Here is a 19,260-nt window from a genome sequence, read left to right on the forward strand (position 1 = left end):
GGATGCAACTTACTCATAATTCCATTTTCAACTGTCTCTCTGAAATTAACATTTTAACTTTTTCCCTGGACATAAGGTGTGGGTTTTTTGTTTTGTTTTCCCTGGAGTAGCTCAGCTATTTCCCTAGAAGGTTAAGGTCCCCACAGTGGGAACTAGAATTATTAAAATTAATACACAGTATCAGAATTAAGTCAATATATTTAAATATTACAAATATAAAAGGTCTCTGGGAAGACTAAAGCAGAAAAAGCCATCTACCAGTTTAAAAGATGCCTTAAGTATTACTTCTGTCATTGCCGATACATCCAACTTTGCCTCCCCACTTCTAAAAGTTATACGAAGTCACTCTTCTGTTATTGCATCATACGTTCACACCAAACACCACATCTAAGCAGTAAATGAAAATTAAGATAAAACATCTGAAATGTGAATCTTGGTGAAAGACAAGCCTGTGTATCGCTCAGATATTAAGAACAAAAAGCAGTGGTCAGCTTATAGCATCTACATTATTGCATTCATGGAAAAAGGCACGCAAGAAATTTATGAAAGCAATCTCATGTCTTCCATTTAAGCAGGTCAGCAGTGAACTTACCTGTATTTTGTAGCAGTTCCTGTTGTGATCCTGTTTTCTCCTCCACCAAACCAACCCCAGTTTGCTCAGCTGGTAAGCCGCTGTGGTTACTACCATTAGTGCATGGTGTTGCAGGTGCAAGCTCTGGGATTACTGGAGTGGTTACAGCTGACAGTGCACTTGTAGGAGGAGTGCTTGTTGATAAGCTTGGAGATACAGAAGCAGAAACAGCAGCAGCAGTGCTAACACTCACATTGCCAGGCCCAGAAGTGCTCTGTTTTGTAAGACTGGGTGCTGGAGGTGTCACAGTTTTATTGTCTAGTTCTGCTGGTGATTGCTCTGTTGCCAAACTGTTTGGGACTGACATTTCTGGTCCCTGACCTTCTGCTTCTCCATCCAAAGCATACTGCTCTTCCCCCTTCTCGAGGGAGCCCGTGACTTTCTTGCATGCTTTTGTAAGTAAGAGTTGACCAATCTTGTCTACTTTTCCCTTTCCCTTACTTGATGAAACAGGACTTCGTCTGTTCCCAGATCCTGGACTGCTCGTAAGAAGAGGTGAAACAACAGGTCCAGACTGTGTCGTTGTAACAGAGCACTGGTCACTCGATCCATTGCTTTGAGAAGCTGCCTCCTCGGGACTGAAGTCTTTCGCTGGCTGGGCAGGAAGATGTGAAGAAACATTTGAAGAAGTTGTAGCAGGAGAAGGCAGTTGAACAGGAGGTGCCAAGGGATTTAGAACCAGTGGCCTGCTCGTGGGAATACTAGGAGCGGGGCTGCTAGAGGACGTGCTAGGAGGTGCGGGGGCAGAGGAGAACTTTATATTCTGTGGTATATGTAAGGGACCCACAACAGCGACTGACTGAGGCATTAGGCTAGAGTTAGATGTCATCGGTGCTGCGGGAATCGTGCTTGGCTGAGAGCCTTTCATAACCTGAATTATTGATGATGAGTTTATAAAAACAGGTGTAATGAACTGTGGCCGGGCATTAGACTGAGCTGCCGACTGTCCCTCAGAAACCATGACTTTGTTGCCTACATTAGGCATTGTGACAACAGTAGACACCAACGCAGGTTGCAAGTGAGATGGCAATGGTGCCGACGTATTAGCAGAAGATGTAATAGGGTTTGAAGTTACAAAAACTGTTATCTGGTTGGGTGGTAAAGGACCTGAAATAGACGAAGAGCTGACAGGCCTCTGCATTACTGGAGGAATGCTCTGTGTAACATTTGAGTTTATTTCTCCCAGTTCCTGATGCCCTGGATTTGAACAGGACTCATTATTTTGAGGCAAGCTAAGTGAATTAGATGGCTCTTTGCTAGAGGACGTGTCTTGCAGTGGAGGAATGACAGCTATCTTTTTTAGGTCCTCCACAGTGGTGACTATTGGTGCCATTTCAAGACCAGTCAGCCCAGGGGGCTTAATGGTTACATTAGGAGCTCCAGAATTATCAAGAAGTTGACTCAAAGAAGTTGGTGCTTCCCTCATAGCTGGAGATACCATGGTTTTACTTTCCTCCAGAACTGGAAGCTTACCTGTGTCTAAGGCCTGCCCATCTTTTTTTGACTGTTCCTCTGGAACCAACGTTTTTATTTCCGGAGTAGGGATAGCTTTTAGTTCAATATTGGGCTGGTCTTTGTTACCTTGGACACCTTGTGTGCTTTGGCACTCGTTATCTTGAGGAACACTAAGGCTCTCTTTACTGTCTTCAGCAACAGCAGGTACAGAAACTGTGGGATTCTGATTACTTAGAATGTTATTATTTTGAAAACTTGTTGTCACCGGTGTTGGCAAAGAAGTGGGACCAACCATCATATTTCTTTGCATATCTATGTTCTGCAAGAGAGATGGATTCTGCTGAGTATTCAATGATAATTTAGCCGCTTTTGAATTTTGTCTGCCAGGGCTTGGTGTTGTTTTCCTGCTGGATCCAGGACTGGACCTTCGACTATTGCTTGGACTTGCTCTCTTTGTTCCTCCAGTGTTGGTTTGTTTTCCTGAATTAATGACCACACCTTCCAATTTGTGTGACTGTGGAGCAGCAAAACTAGACTGATTGTTAATTGTGAGATTTGACGGGGCTTGTCCAATGGCCTTCAAAGTAGTTGGGTTAAGACCTTGCTGATCAAATCCTCTGTTGAGATTAGGCCTGGGAGGTAAAGGAATATTAATCTGAGGAGGGAAAAGACCAGCTATAGAAGCATTGAGTCTCTCTGGAGACAGGCTTATTTCAGAGGGTTCTGTGCTAGGCGGACGGTTATTAGGAGTCTGAGGATAATATGGCCTTGGGCTTGCTCTGTTTGGGGTTTTAGGCCTTGAAGTTTGTGATGGGGTGGCAACATTTGGAAAATGGTGCGTAAGAGTGCCAGGCAGAGAATTAGACTGCTGTTGAGGACTTGCACCTTGGGCAGTTGAAAGTGTGGATGGTCCAGGTTTGGGTCCCGTCATCATTAATTGGTTCTGTGAAACTACTAAATGAGATGTCAAATTATTCTGAGCTCCTGATGCCGGGGGGACTTCAGTTCCACCTCCTTCTGGAACGGAAGACACTGAAACCTCCCCCAGAGGTGAGCTGGAAGGATTCTGTACATTATCTTGATAAACCATTTTTCTTGCATTGTTTCCCAGAGAAGGATTGCCTGGCAAGGAAATTCTCTGTTTATCAGGAGATGGAGGCACTGACCCAGGACCTTGTAGATTAACCATTACTGGCATGTTACCACTCTGCTGCATTGGCATCCGTTGAGCATCTGGATTCAGAGGTCCTCGAGGTGGGTGAACTCCTTGTGGCACAGGAAGCCTGACTGATTTGGGATCCTGCTGCATCATAAGCATCATCATCATTTGCTGCTGTTGCTGCGGTGTTTGTGGTGGTGCCTGGGCTTGCTGTGGTGGTGGCTGTGGTGGCTGCTGCTGCTGCGGCTGCGGCTGCTGTGTATGTTGCATGAGTTGAGGTGGCATCTGCTGAAGTGGTCTTTGTTCCACTGGCTGAGAAGGATAACCTAAGAAGACATGGTGACATTCATCAAAACACAGAGACTGAAAACATTTTTACTTAATTTATGAATGACCTGCATGACACTGAATTGGAGAACTCTCAACTTCTACCAGCTACTAGCTATTACTCTGGATTCCTGCCACCTCAAACAGTCTCTACAACTGTCCACAGGCTTATTTTCACTTAAAAATGCAGAGTTGGACTTCCACAAATTAGTTATCCTTAAAGCAAACCTAAAAGTTTGACAGCCACTGTGGAACATGAACTAGCAAGCTTGTTACAGATCTGACTGCTCCTAGTGTACAAAGTAGATTCTACGATGTATAACTGAGCCAAAAATGGTGCTAAAAATAACCTACATGGCTTATAAAATTAAATTCCTGAGGACTTTGGATTTAATCCTTCTTATGTATAAAGGGTAATTCCAACTGTAACCTTCATTTCTTAATTCTGAAAAATCAGCTATTGGCTAACGCTCAGATTTTAAGGCACCAGTCTGTACTACTGCTGGATGCACAGGAATCTTTATCAGTTATGATACTGCTAAATAATTCTGCAAAGTTCATCATGATACCTGCAGAATGATACATGAGAACATGGCCATCTATTCATACTGAGCTAATTCAAAGAACACACTTAAACAATGGCATCATTTATTTACTAGGAGGAAAAAAAAAAAAAGCTTTGGACTGAACGTGTGAGAATGCAAAAAAAAAAAAGTACTGTCACAAAGATCAGTAAAATATCTACTGTAGTTACAACATTCAAATAATCCACATAAAAATCCTACTACCTGGTGGCCTACTTGCAAAGTCTGAAAGTTTAGGGCCTGAGTTATCTACATTCATTCCTTGATCTCCAGACATTGATGACTGATCACTCTCCTCCAGGCCACCTGGACGAGGTTCTGAAGAGCTGAAAGAAAAATAACTGCAATTTAGATACAGCCTTAACACCAGTGTTTGAATTCTGCTTTTATTATTGTCTCAGCACTTCTGAACAGACCTGCAAGCAACTCATGGAAATACATCAATGCTTCAGGTATAACATGACGAATGTGAACACATGGTTGAGGTCTGCTGACAATTGTTCCTGTGCCTTACATACTACTCAAGAAGCAGCATGATGCCTGTTGCTCTATTCATCTAAGCATTTGTTTCTTTCCTTAGTTAAAAAACTCAAATTCAAGGTAGAAAAAAAGAAAATAGGCAAGGGATACTCCAAATTATATATAAATAGGCTTCCTGCTGGATTTAAGTAGGCTTCCCTCATGTACTGCCATCACATCTCTATTAATAAATATCAGGAGTAGATGCACAGCGTTTTATTTCACTGGTATCACCACATACCCAGAGGCGACTAGCTCAGGGTATTGGCGACCTCTATTAATGTCACAGCGCAAATATATTTACATATCAGATGTTCAAGGTCAGCTGGCAGAGCTTTCTAGGATACTGAGACTCTAGAACCGATGTTCCAGGAGACTGCAGGAGCATTTAAAATTGTTGAGATTCAATGCCCAATACTTCCACTCAATCAGGACAGCTTTTGCAGACTTAGGAATAAACCACATTTTTATAGCTATCAATACATATGGTCAGAGAACGCAAGATACAGAGGGATGAAGAGTAGAGGACCATAACTGCTTATCTGCTTCACGACTACACCAAGGCTGTAGGGAGATCTATGTAATAAAAGCTCCAAGTTAAAATTAAAGATATCAAAATAGGTCCACTGCCTACAAGGAGAGGCAGAATTACACAGAAATGCCAAGGACTAAAGAAATTTTCAGCAAAACAAGAACCTGAAGTATTTAAAAGTGGAGAGATCTCTCCTATTTAAGTTTACTTGACAGTGACAGTTTCTGGCATCTGTACAGCTGATGGGGAGAAACCCAGGCCTGTCCTATTGTCCTATTAACTACCTAAAACATGTTCAAAGAGCAGAGTGTGACTTGAAAGTCCCTGAACTTTCACAGGTCAAAAGAAGGGAGAACATAAATCAAGAGAGAAGAAAGCTAAGAAACAGAACCGCTCCAAGCATTACTACTGAGTAGGCAAGCATTGCCAAGGGAAGTATTTGGAGTTAAATCTTTTGTCTACTCCAGCATATCACTAAGTTTTATGATGCAGTTGTTACAGGTTTACCCGCCCCTGCTAATAAATGTGATGAAAACTGGCAAACCCCAGCCTCTTACTTCAGTATGGCCACTTGGCATGAAACCCCAGAGTACACACAGCTGCCAGCAAGCACTGCAGCAAGGGCAGGAGCCCGGGGTCTCTGCTAATGCAGCCCACAAACACGCCACCGTACACGCAGCCACACGTCCCAGCAGCGCTGCGTTAGTGGACACGAGTGGGAAAAATGTCCGACAACAAAATCTCCCACAGCAGCTCAGCCTTTGATGTAGGCCACGTGGTGCAGGCAACATGAACTGCCTAAAATTGGGAATACCGCCTTAAATTTGTATTTTTGCCACTGGTGATCCTTTAAAAGAGGGGTGGGGATTAAAAATGCAACAGTTAAAGATTTGACAAAAAGCTGGCGTGAGAGCATTACCACACAAACAGGGTTACCTAGAAAACAATCTTAGTGTAAAATCAATTCTTAAAAAACACTTCCTGCCTGATGGGTTCCATCAGGCGAGCTATAAACAAAACCTTGCAGAACAAACCTCGAGTTTTATTATACAGTAACAAAGAACAACAGTGACTGTAGGAACACCTGCTACTATAGTTACTGGAAAAATTAAACATAAATGGAATTTCAAATGTCATTGAAATTCACTGAACATATTTAACAACCATCAGATATCTAAAAAACCATCGAATTCTAAACACAAATAACTAGCACGACAATAAGTCCGTGTGGGAGGGATAAACATTCCTTATTTGTTCTTCCCTCTTACTGCTCTCAGCGTAAGAAGGCACCAGCTGCACAGCACGGATTATCAGAGTTTCCTAAGCGAACCTCCAGCTCTACCAGCTGCATTGCCAAGCACAGCTTGCAGATGTAAAATCCCAGTCAGAGGGGAAGAGAACTGCAGGAGAGAAAGCAACCCAACAAAAACCAGGGCTGCAGATGGTGAAATAAGCCACGCAAAAATAAAGCTACAGAGAAGAGGCAAGCAGAACCAGCCCTGCCGACGTGGTACAGTGCTCTGCTCCGGCTTTACTTTTATAGAAAGGCACTTGTTCTCCGATGCTAAATTAGCTTCAGTTCCCATGTGTGCAGCGGGACTGTTGTTTCCAGACCTACCACTAAAAGCTCTCTGAAGCTGGCTGAGGGAAGCCTCCCGTGCTGTGTCCCACGGTGCTGTTCTCCAGGCGCTCATCACCTCCATGCAAGGCGCGCCACGCCAGGCACCACGTGTCTTGATGCCAGCGGCAGCAGCGTCTTTACCGCGCACCTTACTTCTCTCCTACCAGCACAGGTGGTCAAGGGCTGCCAACAGGGCAATGTGAAGCAACTGTTTGCTTGTGCTGATGTTTCATACACTTAACAACACATTTTTCTCCACCAACACCTTTCATCTAGCATCTTTTTCCCTGTTTTCCATCCTGTTACCTACGTTTTTCACAAACAGACACAATCACTTTTAAACCACCTATTTATTCAAAATGTCCCTGTTTTTATTCCAATGTTTGATTTGCTCAGTTAGGCAAATCCTGAAAATTATTTTTAGATTCAGCTGAATAAACTTCTTCAATAGTACACTTACCCCATTTAACATTCCCATATGGCCCAGCCTACAAACCGTTTCATTAATGGTACTGCTGTATTATTGCAACTCCACAACAATTTCTAACAACAACAAAAACTGAATCATTTTTAGTGTCATTATCAAGTTAGCTGCATTTCCAAACAAGGTTTGCTGCTTTGAATTCTACAATTCTGAAGAATAGCTACAGAGAAGCCGTGATGAGAAGCACCTATTTGTTTCTGATACAAAAGGTATTGATCCAAGTCAGACTTAAAAGAATCCGCAGTTCCGAGCTAGGTAAGCGCTGAGCTTGGCTAACTGTGCCAAGGATGCAGACAGTGAGTGAGGCAGGAAGGAATCGTGACCAGCTTCAACTTGGTCTGCACTGCAGTCTCCCTTCTTTTGCTGGAGAACAGTCTCACCTTTTCACTCTAACCCATTTACGAGGATAACACCCTTCTGAATGCTCCTGCGAGGACAGAGGGATTAACACACAGCCAGTTAAGAAACAAAATGCTAATCCATATCAGGTGACAAACACATTATTCTGCAAATAACAATGCCAGGAGAAAGTTCACTGAAAATCAAAGTGATAGAAGTAGAAAGTAGTATTTCTTTTGTTAAGTAAGCAGAAATCTCATTAAAAGCATCATTTATGAGCTAGAAATTCTTTTAAATTTTTAGGGCTCAATAGGAAAAACTTTAATTTAGGCTTCTCTTATTTTGAAAACTTTCTAACAAGCAAAGAGCCTTCTGGGGCTTTGTAAGCTCAAGGGAACTTTATCTATCCATTTATTGATATTCCCAGGCCACACCGAAGCTGGGTAATCATCAGAAAGACCAATGAGAACAAACATAATCAGGCTTTTCTTTAATGATTAATGGATTTTCTTTTCAGAATAGAGTGCAAACTCTTCTGCTCCCTCTGAACCCTTTGTGATTTCCATGGCAATACAGCAGTGATTGCTATTATTTTATTGAAATCTATTTAGAATTGAAGCAGTTTATTTCTACACATAGCACCAGACCTTCCCTCCTAGAAATACATGGCCATTTTTGCATCTAATTTGGGGCAAAAAGAACTGGCTTTCCATGAAAGACACAGATGATGAATAATGACACAAGGATTGCATATTTTACTTTGTTGCAAACGATCAGTAGTGCCTACCAGTACTACAAATAGGTGTTGGTAGCATTATGCAACGAGAACATTTTTGATTGAAAGAAAAGTAAGACATTGATACTGTTATAAAGATATCTGGACAGCTTTAAGGGTTTGGTGAACAACAAACAAAAGTATGTTTACTTTTATTCAAAATTTTCTGAGGGGTTTGCGGATTGAAAGCAGAAAGACGTGTTCCACTGTTCTGCTACGACTCGTATTCTTTAAACATGGACCACACTACACTACCTTTTGCAATAAACTGTTAAAAGCCCCTCTTGCCAGATTAACTGCACTCAAATTTCTGGAATGCCAAAATGAAGACACCTACGTGCCCTCACACACCTCCCTTCCACATAAGCGAAGACTAGCCCAGCCAGAAGCTCGGTGCTGCACCGCGTCCTGCCTTGGGAAGGTCCCTACCCTGCTCCTCGTGTCGCAGCTGGAAGGAGCCCTGCTCTACGCCTTCCAGAAGCTGACGATGCATCACGGGTTAGGCGCTGCAAAAGAAGTGCTACCTCAGTTATGGTTTCCAAGACACCAGTGTTGTAGTCTACACATGTTTTGGCCACTTGGTCCCAAGTTACTTAAACAAGGTTTCTCCATAGATTGTGTACACATTAATTTGTGATGATTTAATCTGAAATCATAAGGCCTGTTTTGCAGGCCATACCATCACTCATACATACAATGAAATAGCAGGTATTTGAAAGACTTTTTTCAGAGTCTCTTAAACCAGCATGCTTTGCTTTACCTTCTCTATGCAGCATTTCTACACCGCCAAAATACAAGTAACAGCTCTTGCATTTTACAGTACTACAGAATTAACATAGTTAAGGACTGTCACAAAAGATCACTTGCAACAGGTTATGCAAATTTGGATATTCTTGTGTTGTAAATTTGTGCAGTTCTTCCATTCTTTCCTAAAGTGAACTGGGAGAAAAAAAAAAAAAGACATTTCATCACATGGATTCCTGTGGATTCCTGTCAATGACCCTGTGGCTCACCTGCAGCCAAAGCTTATATATATATATATATATATATATATATATAGTACATAATTAGATATAGCATATCTGCCTACATACTCATTTTAGCTGAACAAAGATACAGCAGCAGTAGTCAACCACCCTGTGCTGGCATTAATACACTGCCAACAACAAAAGATCACAGCGGGCCAACAAAATATACCAGTCAAAGAAGAATCAAAAGATTCAGCAATCTTGTATTTCTACTACATTGATATGTTCATTTTCTCTCAATTACTGTTGCATTTGCAGGTTCTCTCTCAAGGCTTGTGGCTTTTCTTTCCTCTTAGCCTATCCTAGGGCAGGAAGGCCAGCATTGCTTGGGCTTGTTATCCCCATACCAGAGAGCACCATACTCGAACTCCTAGCTGCAGCTTCAACTAAAAGAGAAGTACAACTCGGTCCCAAGCAGAAACACACAGATATACACGCATCTCAGAAACCCCCCCCCCCCCCGCCCCAGTCTATACAGCACATCGTAATACAGAGGTTTATAACTCTTCTGAAAGCTGAAAGTACTTCCCAACCTTTGATGGTGGCTGTCAAGACTGCCCGAGAACGGCAGCCTCCTCTCCAAAGGCCACGGCCCCATGTGTCCACTGACATTTTAAAACAACTTCTATACCTCCTCTACCCAGTAAATGTAGTGAACATTGCTGTTTTGAATAGATTTATAACTGAACTAGGATGTTTGCATCTTTTTCTTTATCATGAATGAACTTTCTAGGGGCAGACTTGCCATGGCACTATCATTTAACGCTTAAGAGAAATTGCTAACATATGAAATAATACAGGGCTCACTGCATGCTTGCTGAAAAAAATATTGACAAGTTGCCAGCAGGACTTTCCCAGGTCCCATATAAAACCAATGTGATATTACACCTACTTTGTCTGTTCCAGTTGTTGATTGTTTTTCTTCTTCCTTGGAGGCTTCTTCTTTTTTGGCTTATTGGCATTCTGATTATTTTGTTTGTTGTTCACACCAAAGTGTCCTGCCGATATGTCACTTTGTAGAAGGTTAACCAAGAGAGGACTTGTGAGCGTGACATCTTTATTGACAGGAAAACCAGGATTCTGTCCACAGGAAATCTGATTCCCATTTGGCGTTCCACTAAACCCAGTACTGAAAGGCAGTCCGTGGCCAGAGAAATGACTCCCCGAAGCACTGTTGTTTCCTTGCATTGCTTGCATATGGGAAGGCACCATGTTTGGCTGCTGCACAGGAACATCAGGTAACATCTGTGTCAAGTTCACATCATTATTAGTTGTTGTAGTAGTATCCCCAAGTTGCTGAGCTATGTGGGTGCCAGGTCCAGTAGGTCTTAAAACTTGCCCTTGCATCCCCATAACCTGAGAAGGGTTACCGTTCACAGGGCCTTGCTGTGCCATCATCTGCCCAGTGAACTGCACCATGTTACCCTGCATGTTTGGGGTTGGTCCTCTCATCAGTTGAGCTGGCCCCGTCATAACATTGGACTGGTTTTGAGTATTAAAAGGCTGTTTATTTCCTTGCATTTGAGTGGTCATCATCTGTTCCATCATCGAGTTTTGCTGTAACAAGACCTGGCCTTGAGGTCCCATCATCTGATTGTGTGTAGACATCATCTGTTGTCCCTGCTGGGGAATCATCTGTTTGGGCGGGGTCATCCTTTGGGGTGAAGGGCCAAGATTTTGGTTCTGTGGTGTTACCATCATTTGGCCTTGCGGCATGAGCTGAGTTCGAGAAAGTATCATCTGGTTTTGAGGGTTCAGCGATCCCTGAGCCTGAATGTTTACCATCTGTCCTTGTGAGGATACGATTTGCTGATGCATTCCCATAAGCTGAGACTGTGGTCCTTGTTGTGGCTGTCCCTGTATGTTGCCCATGTTAACTTGTGGCACCCCACTAGCACCAGTCTGCTGGTTGTTCATAGTTCCATGAAGTCCCATTAAATTGGTCTGCATCATATTTGGTGGGCCATGTGGTGCTTGCATCTGATTCTGAGGAGGTCCAGATCCTTGGCCACCTTTAATAAAAAAGGCCAATTAGGAAACAGTTGGAGTGGTATAAAGTTTTCACATCTGATGTTGAGTAGAACTCCAAAATTATTTTCCTCTATTTTCTAATGAAAGCTAGGATATCTGACACATTTGCAGTCCTATGCTATGATGTTTGATGCTACAGATAAACGTTAGGTGTCAAAAGAGAAGACCATACTGGCACTTCAAAACAAACACTTAGCCTGGCACTTCACGTACATATGACACTGCAGAATGATTGAAATTCCTGGTAAGCCTTACCTGCACGTAAGTTTAAAAATATTCCACAATAGCACCTAACTCAATGGAACAATTCCCAACTAAACTAAGCTTCAAAATCGAGGCTGTTTTAGAATGGGTTGCAAAATAAATACACACACAATAGTGATGACATGACGTTATCAAGGTATCCATAATCCAGATGAAAGGCTAATAACAGAATTGTTAAATGGAGGCATTTGTGAACTAAAGATTTCATTTTTACAGGACTGTCTGTAAGCAGACTTCCAAAGCTTTTGAATGAACTAATAATCTTTTCAAATCACAAGAGCTTTTTATTTATTTATTATATTTTTATTTCTGTTTCTAAGATAACATCTTTTTTTTTCTGGACAAGAAGTTCCTTTTATGTTGTATCTTATTACCCTTAGTCTTCAATTGTCAACACTACTTCTATTTAATTTCTAAATGGATACTTCTGGATCCTAGTATAGCAGTCCTAAGCAATAATACTTGGGTTGTTTGCAAACCACAAGCAGCCTCCCGTTTTAATTTTCCTCATTTAACAATACGCACAGCACACCGCTGCAGCACTTTCAGCCCCAGGTAGCTAAAACTCTCTATTACTGGCAAGAATTTAATGTTTTAGTAATTGTGTTACACAAGTATAAGCATAGTTTTCTACAAAAAAAGAAAAAAAATGAGGAAAAACTAGTTCCAAACAGACCTGCGTGCTGCACAGTTTGGCTAGTTTGTAGCTGCGGAGCTCCGCTGTTCACCGGTGTTCCTGGTGCTGTGGAAGGCACCTGACCTTGCATGAAGCTCTGGTTAGCCTGGCCTGAAGGGAACCCAGGAGGGAGGCGCTTGGGCATTCCTTAATACAAGATTTTTTTTATTAGTAAGTATGAAAAGAAGGAAGAAAGAAGAAAGAAAGGAAAAAAAATCTATAACTGGATTACAATAGGAAAAATACCTTTGAATCTGTACTGTCACATTACTGGTTTAGGCAGAAAGCAGTTTTTTGCCAATATACGAAACGCACTGAAGGCATGCTTACAGTTCTCATCTGTGCAATAGTTCTGCCTAACAAGCCACTATTACTCAGTTCAAAATGTAATTCTGCTTCTGGTTTAAGTACAAAATTAACCCCATGGAAAAGGGAAAACTTTGACTTTTTAGAAATTAGAAATTCAAGTAACATAGTTCACTGTTTTCTTCTCTATTGCATCTCATCTCTGATCAGGCCCTTAACTGAATCCATGTACACAAACACAAATATCTTGTATTTTTATTCCATTTTTTTATTTTCTCAACAGGAACTCTCACCATAACACACAAGTACACGCTTTTTAGCGCTCCTTTGCACTACTGGTGTGTGTACGCACACTCAGAATAACTCTTCCACCCAAAATGGGTTGAGAAATCTCCAGAGTAATGAGAGAGCATGGGGCTCTCCAGAGTCCAGAAAGGCTGCAGCAAGTCCCAGCTTTAGACAAGTAACCCTGCTATTCCAATAGCCAGACAGAGACCTAACAGGTCTGTATCTGGCACAATGTCCACACCTTGACACATCAAAACACCACTGCTGCTCTACGACAGAGAGCAAAACCGTCACTGTGCCTACCAACATGAGCAGCAGCATAAACAGAACCCACTTTAACACAACTTTAACAGAACCCGCTTCTTTTAACTCACCATCACACAGATAGTGCCACGGACCTAGAAGGAACCTTGTCCTCCTGCATTTTTCTTATCCACAGACAGAATTTAACCTTGGTTCTGTGGTTACAGCCTCCTTACACACTTTACTGCATTGCTTATGTAAAGTGAGCTGGTCTTAGTTCTACAATTAATACTTTAAGATAATCAAGTTTACAGGTCAAACGCAAGGTACATCTGCAAATAGGGAATAAATAGTTCTTCAAGCATCACCTCACAGAACTACAGTTTTAGTTCTGCTAACCTTTTAGGAAAGTTCTGCGTACAGAAATGCTTGAATTGAGAAAAAAAAATGTTAATTTGGCCTATTCTCAATCTAATAAAAATTCTGATTTGCAAAATTAACTATGTGAAATGAAAGTGTTTGAAGGCAAGATAGCTAAAAAAATTGAAAGATCCCTAAACACAGCCTAAGCATGGACATTAGTATGGACAGAAGCCAGGCAAAAATCCTCCACAAGTGGAAGATACCATAGCTTTACTGAAATCAACAGAATCCTGTCTTTTTAAATCAGATGAGGATTACTGATTTTAGCAATAAGGTCTAGAGTGAGTCCCAAAGAACATATTCTGATAGTTTATTTGGGGTATTATTTTTTAATAAAGCAAAAGCAGGATTTTGTCTATAGTAGGTTTACGTAGAAAGTAAAGAGAACCCAGATTATATGCTATCTAGAGGTCAGGGTTACCCTACCTAGAGGATAGTGATTCCTGACTGGGGATATGTAGTTAGCGAGACAAAACTGTAAAGAAATGTGACATTTCAAACAGTAACAGTTTGAAGACGGAGACAAGAGAAGATATAGGAAGTACAGGGTGCTGGCAGACCCTAAGAACAGTTTGGAAGAGGGAAACCCTGAAACTAAGACAATTCACGTAAAACAAACTCATCCAAATTCAAATGAGATCCATGATGCAGACAGTGAAGACACAGGACACTTGCCTAAATCAGTGGACCAAAAAATAGGTATTTCTTACAGATTTCAGATATGCAATGTGAAAATAAAGGAAACTAAAATACATACAGTACTGTGTGTATTGGTGGACAAAGAATATGGCTTATGTTTTACATGTATGGAAAGAAAAAATTTTAAAGACTTAAGCAAGAGCTTGTGTACAAGTATCTGAGAGCAGCCATTCAAGAGAAAGATGAATAAATGAGTATTTTGAGAGAGAGAGAGAAAGTGCTAGAAGAAGTCAGGCACAGTACTAGAAAAGGCTCACAAGGGAAAAAGAAAAACAAGGACACAAGAGATCTTTGGATTGACAAATGAAATTCTTTCACTGTTACAGAAGCCTTCTAAGAGCAATAAGGCAAAGATGTGAGTGCAGAGGTCCAAGGAGAAAACTAAAGACCACACAACCAAAGAGGAAGTGAAAACAGGCTTTGACCTCCTCATTTTAGTGCAGGGAGTAAATTACCATAGCAGTAATAGCTCTTTCCTCTTTTGTATGGGAAGAAACTGATGACAAATAAAGACAAGATGTACACACAACTTAGAAGGGAAAATGCAAAATAAAGCCTCACTTCTGTAGCAGAAAATGTAAGTGGTGACAGAGGAAGCTGAAGAGAAAAAGAAAAGGTTCATTTGTTTTTGTCACACTTTCTCTTTCTCAAAAGGAACAAAAAAGCAACATTAAAACAACCAACCCAAAACATCTCTGAATATCCTGAACTTACTGTAAGGCAGTGAAAGAACTGTCAAGAGGATGACTGGGAGTCACAACTAGCAACTGCATACAGCAATTTCTTTCTGCAGTGGCCAAGAGTTTACTTCTAGATTATTACAGAGAGCTAGGTAGTAGAACTGAAGTAACACTGACGCTAATTCACCCACACCCACCTTATCCATAGACAATCTATGTCTTTATTTTGTCTCTTCAAGGATCTTTTCAGAAGGAACAGTAACCTAGCCATTTTATGTTTTTCCTTGTAAAATAAAAGACTGTCTCAGTACTTCTTACCTCCTAAGCCAGGGTGCAAACCTTGTGGACCTTGGTTTTGCTGCTGCATCACCATGAAGTTGGGGGGTACGTTCCCCTGTTGCACCATAGGATTACGACTGGGAGAACTGACAGGCTGCTGAAATCCCTGGGAAAGTGTGCTACTCTGGGGAGGCCTTGGTCCCATCTGCTGCTGCGTCTGGTTAACTGTTGGAGATGATGCAGGAGATCCCTGCTGGAAGGAGGAGGGTGAGGAAGCAGGAGATTTGTTGGTCAGGTGGGGTTGCTGTAATGGTGTAGGAACCCGTGAGGGCCCTCCCTGAAGGCTTTTCATTTGAGGAGCAGTAAACTGGCCAGGATTGCTCATTTGGGGAAAGTTTGAGTGAGCCTGGGAAGCTTGCTGGCTTCCAAAAGGATATGGAGGTGGAGGATGAGTAGGAGTTTGTACTGTGGCTAGAGATGGTCTTGCTTGAAGTTGCTGCTGCATTTGTCCAGACAATGGGGCCTTTTTCCAACCCTGGTTTACTGTCAATGTACCCAGTGCTCCCTGGGTTGGAGGAGGCTGAAGTGCTCCTGAAGGAAGCTGGTTCCAGCCAGAGGGAACTGGAACCTGTGCTGGTGAAGTAAATGAAGGTCGAATACCCTGCTGTGGCTGCTGATGGGGCTGCGGAGGACGTGTCTGCAACTGTGTTTGTTGCTGCAATTGCTGAAAGTTGGCTGCGTTCATTTGCCTGTTTACAGGAACTGACTGCATTGGATGGAGTTGCGGAGCTAAAGATCCAGATGGATGATTTTGCTGCTGGATATTTAGCCCAGATAAAAGTGGGTCCATTGCATCTATTAAAATAGCAAAGAAAAGTAAGAAAGTAAATGACCTACTGTAGGCAAAAAAACACCACAAAACAAGAAAGGATAGATTGTTTGCTTGCATATGCTCACTCTGCTGAAGTTAAGGTCTAACAAAATGCTCCAGTGTTCCAATTTCTCCAATAGACAGAGCAGGCAATGCTCGGAAAGTTTTCAAAGTGTCTGGGAATCCTGAGAAGGTCTCATGAATTTATAACCTCTCAAATAAAACACGGTAACTCCACTGCACTTGTTCCTACAAACATAAGCCTTCTACATACTTATTGGTAGAATAATACAAATTATTAGCAGCATTATTTCTACCAACTAAAAAATGTGGCATAACAATGAATTAAGACAGTATCATAAGCTAGCATTCACAGAATGTTTAAAACATTTACCACAAAACAATGTAAAAATAAATACTGCAAAGTTCTATAGAAGTTGGCAAGTATTACCACCCTTTTACTGAGGGAGAAGTAATAACCTCCTCTTTTTCTATAGTCCCAAAATGCAATTAGCTTCTACTACCAAAATTATGAAGAAAAAACAAAACAAAACTGAACATACAACCCCCAGCGCCTACACCCCACAAAATCCCCACACTTTAAGCTTCCAGTTTATCTACTCCTGGAAAAGCATTTTTTCCTCAGTCTAATGCAACTGCTTCCTACCTGCCTCGCATTCAACCAATCCCTTCCTTAACAAAAAGCTCAGTCATAACAGCTCTAGAGCTCTCCTAGCAAAAGGTACTGCCACTATGCAATGCATCTGAACAAAATAACAAGCAACCTGGTGACTTTTAGATACCCAAATTATCTGACAAGTGTTACCATATTAATAGGGGCAGGGAGGGTTCCCCAGAAAGAGCAACTCTCAGAAAAGGCAAAGGAAATAATGCAGGGCAACTCCATAGTTCATTTACAAGTACATATGCTGAAGAAAAAATAAAAATAAAGAAAGAATATTTTCAGGCAAAGGTCAGTGTTACGACTAACTGTTACCACCTGGCTGTGAGGAAGGTCTAGGTGTTCTTGGCTGCAGCTCAGTACTAGCACCACTTGCCACCATAGAGGAGGGCACATTTCCACTCTGGGACATCATGACAGCTGCGGCATTGCTCATTCTTATTAAACCTTAAAAAAAAAAAAAAAGCCACAATACATATTATCAAGTACTGCAGTTTTACATACAAAAGAGTTTTAAAATTTTTGCTTTGTTAATAAAACATGTCTTTATAGAGAAGTCAGTCTAGACAAATTGTTCCTCCAAAATAACCTGAGGACACAGATCTCTGCCTCAAAGTTTAGATTCTCTGGAATAAACGAAGTGATCATCATACTGAAGCTGTTCTTTTAGCACCAAGCCTTTTGAAGGCTATAGAACAAAACACTGCCTACTTGTGAATTGAGACTCCCCAATTGAGACAGTTTCCTGTCTGACTAGCCACTACAGTCACTTGCCACCAAGTGATAATACTGTCAAAGTTACGCATGTACTAGGTTTTTGCAAAATCTGATAGTAGAAAGTAATTGATTCATTGTAAAAGTAAACAGATTCATTGTTTCTTTTACAAAGGCTGCTATCTTGTAAACGGTTTATATTGTTGACCTGCTGGTTAAATTGTTTTATTTGTATTGTTTATCTGTATGCAGGAAATGAAGCTCATGATCATCACAAGGAAGATCAGAGCAACTGCCTTCAACGTAAAACTTCCTTTAAATATTTTATGTTCTTTGCTAAGCACAATGATTTAAACTACCGTTTAATCAGGTAAAATGTTATTTCCATTCATTCCACCAACAGCCACACATGTATCTTAAACTGTCAAAAATGGTCTCAGTATTTTAACTGCATTAAATCCTATTTACTAAGATACTAACTAGTTTATCTTGCCTTTTACTCAGCTATTGAAAGAAAATATCATGTTTTTCTTTCAACTCTTCATGAAATCTGACTTTTGTAATTAAAAATTACTTATCATGCATATAAAAATTTACCATCTGATAAAACTACAGTTGTCCAAGAAAACTCATTCTCTATGATCAGATCTCAAAAGTTTATCTGAAAATAAAGAGAGACTAACAGTAATGAGTGTCCTGTCCTCCCCCAATAAGAGATTTAATCTAAAATAGCTTATTTTTGTGCATTGAATAAAGGCTTATGCTCATTTTCATAAGACAGAAAAGTGTGATAATTTGTGCACGAAGCAAGTTGACTATACTAAAGTGATTTTACAGCCTTTATAGAAAAAAATCAAAAAAGAACCCACATCCAAATCACTCCAACATTTGTGGGGCACAATGCAGCCAACTGTTTATGTAATATCAGACATAGTTTGACAGTACGGAAACAAGAAAATAGGATAATTTAATGGCAATTATAATTCTGTGAATCATAATTGCTGTAACTAGTGAAATTTCACAATAAGCTTATTAAATTTCAAACTGTATAAAACTAAATAAATAAAAATTTACCTTGTCCCCCTTGCATGGGAAATCCTGTTTCCATTCGTACTGAGTTGTTTGCTCCCAGGGGCCCATTGATTCGGACATCTTGGCTTCTATTTTGAGCTAAAGCTAAATTGATAGCACCTTCCCCTGGAAGTAACACACAATTTGGGGGAACTGAATGATATACAGGAAAGCAGAATGCAGACAATTTCAAAAGGACATTTAAAAGATTTAAAGGAAGGAAGGACAAACTTTACCAATAATATGCACTTTAGAAGGACAGTTATGCAGACTACCTTTATTATTAGTGTTTCAATTTTAAGAAAAATCAACGCTGCGACAAACATTAAATGCCCTCAGTTTCATCTTGAACAACACAGATATTTCAGTTGTGAAACCCATGTAAAACTTGTTTTTAAGGGAGTCTCATATGAAACAACCCGAAAAAGAAAAGGGCACATTTTGCTAGTAGCACTCACAAAAACATTTTTCAGGGGGCTTCCCGACACTAAGAGGATTTTCAGCCATTGTTTCTATTATTACACCTATTCTCAGAAGAATAAAAGCCTTGAGCTACCTTTTCATTGAAGTTATTCTCCA

General features: G+C 40.8%; 1 protein-coding gene across 7 annotated transcripts in view; it reads right to left on the minus strand.

Annotated features, from left to right (window-relative positions):
- The window catches only part of NCOA6 (nuclear receptor coactivator 6), a 47,194-nt gene that overhangs the window by 10,003 nt on the left and 17,931 nt on the right, over window positions 1-19,260 (minus strand). For all 7 annotated transcript variants that reach the window (XR_013940192.1, XR_013940193.1, XM_080558832.1 and 4 more), the window contains 7 exons: window positions 18,685-18,807; window positions 17,215-17,343; window positions 15,383-16,198; window positions 12,426-12,572; window positions 10,347-11,466; window positions 4,361-4,482; window positions 593-3,571 (listed from right to left, as the gene is read on the minus strand). Coding sequence is in view for 5 of the 7 variants with exons in the window: in XM_080558832.1 (XP_080414958.1) it covers window positions 593-3,571; window positions 4,361-4,482; window positions 10,347-11,466; window positions 12,426-12,572; window positions 15,383-16,198; window positions 17,215-17,343; window positions 18,685-18,807 (5,436 nt within the window). In the remaining 2 variants the exon portion in view is untranslated. The remainder of the gene's footprint in view (window positions 1-592; window positions 3,572-4,360; window positions 4,483-10,346; window positions 11,467-12,425; window positions 12,573-15,382; window positions 16,199-17,214; window positions 17,344-18,684; window positions 18,808-19,260) is intronic.

The sequence above is a fragment of the Anser brachyrhynchus genome, assembly GCF_964034855.1.
Source record: "Anser brachyrhynchus genome assembly, chromosome: 16".
Classification (NCBI taxonomy): Eukaryota; Metazoa; Chordata; class Aves; order Anseriformes; family Anatidae; genus Anser; species Anser brachyrhynchus.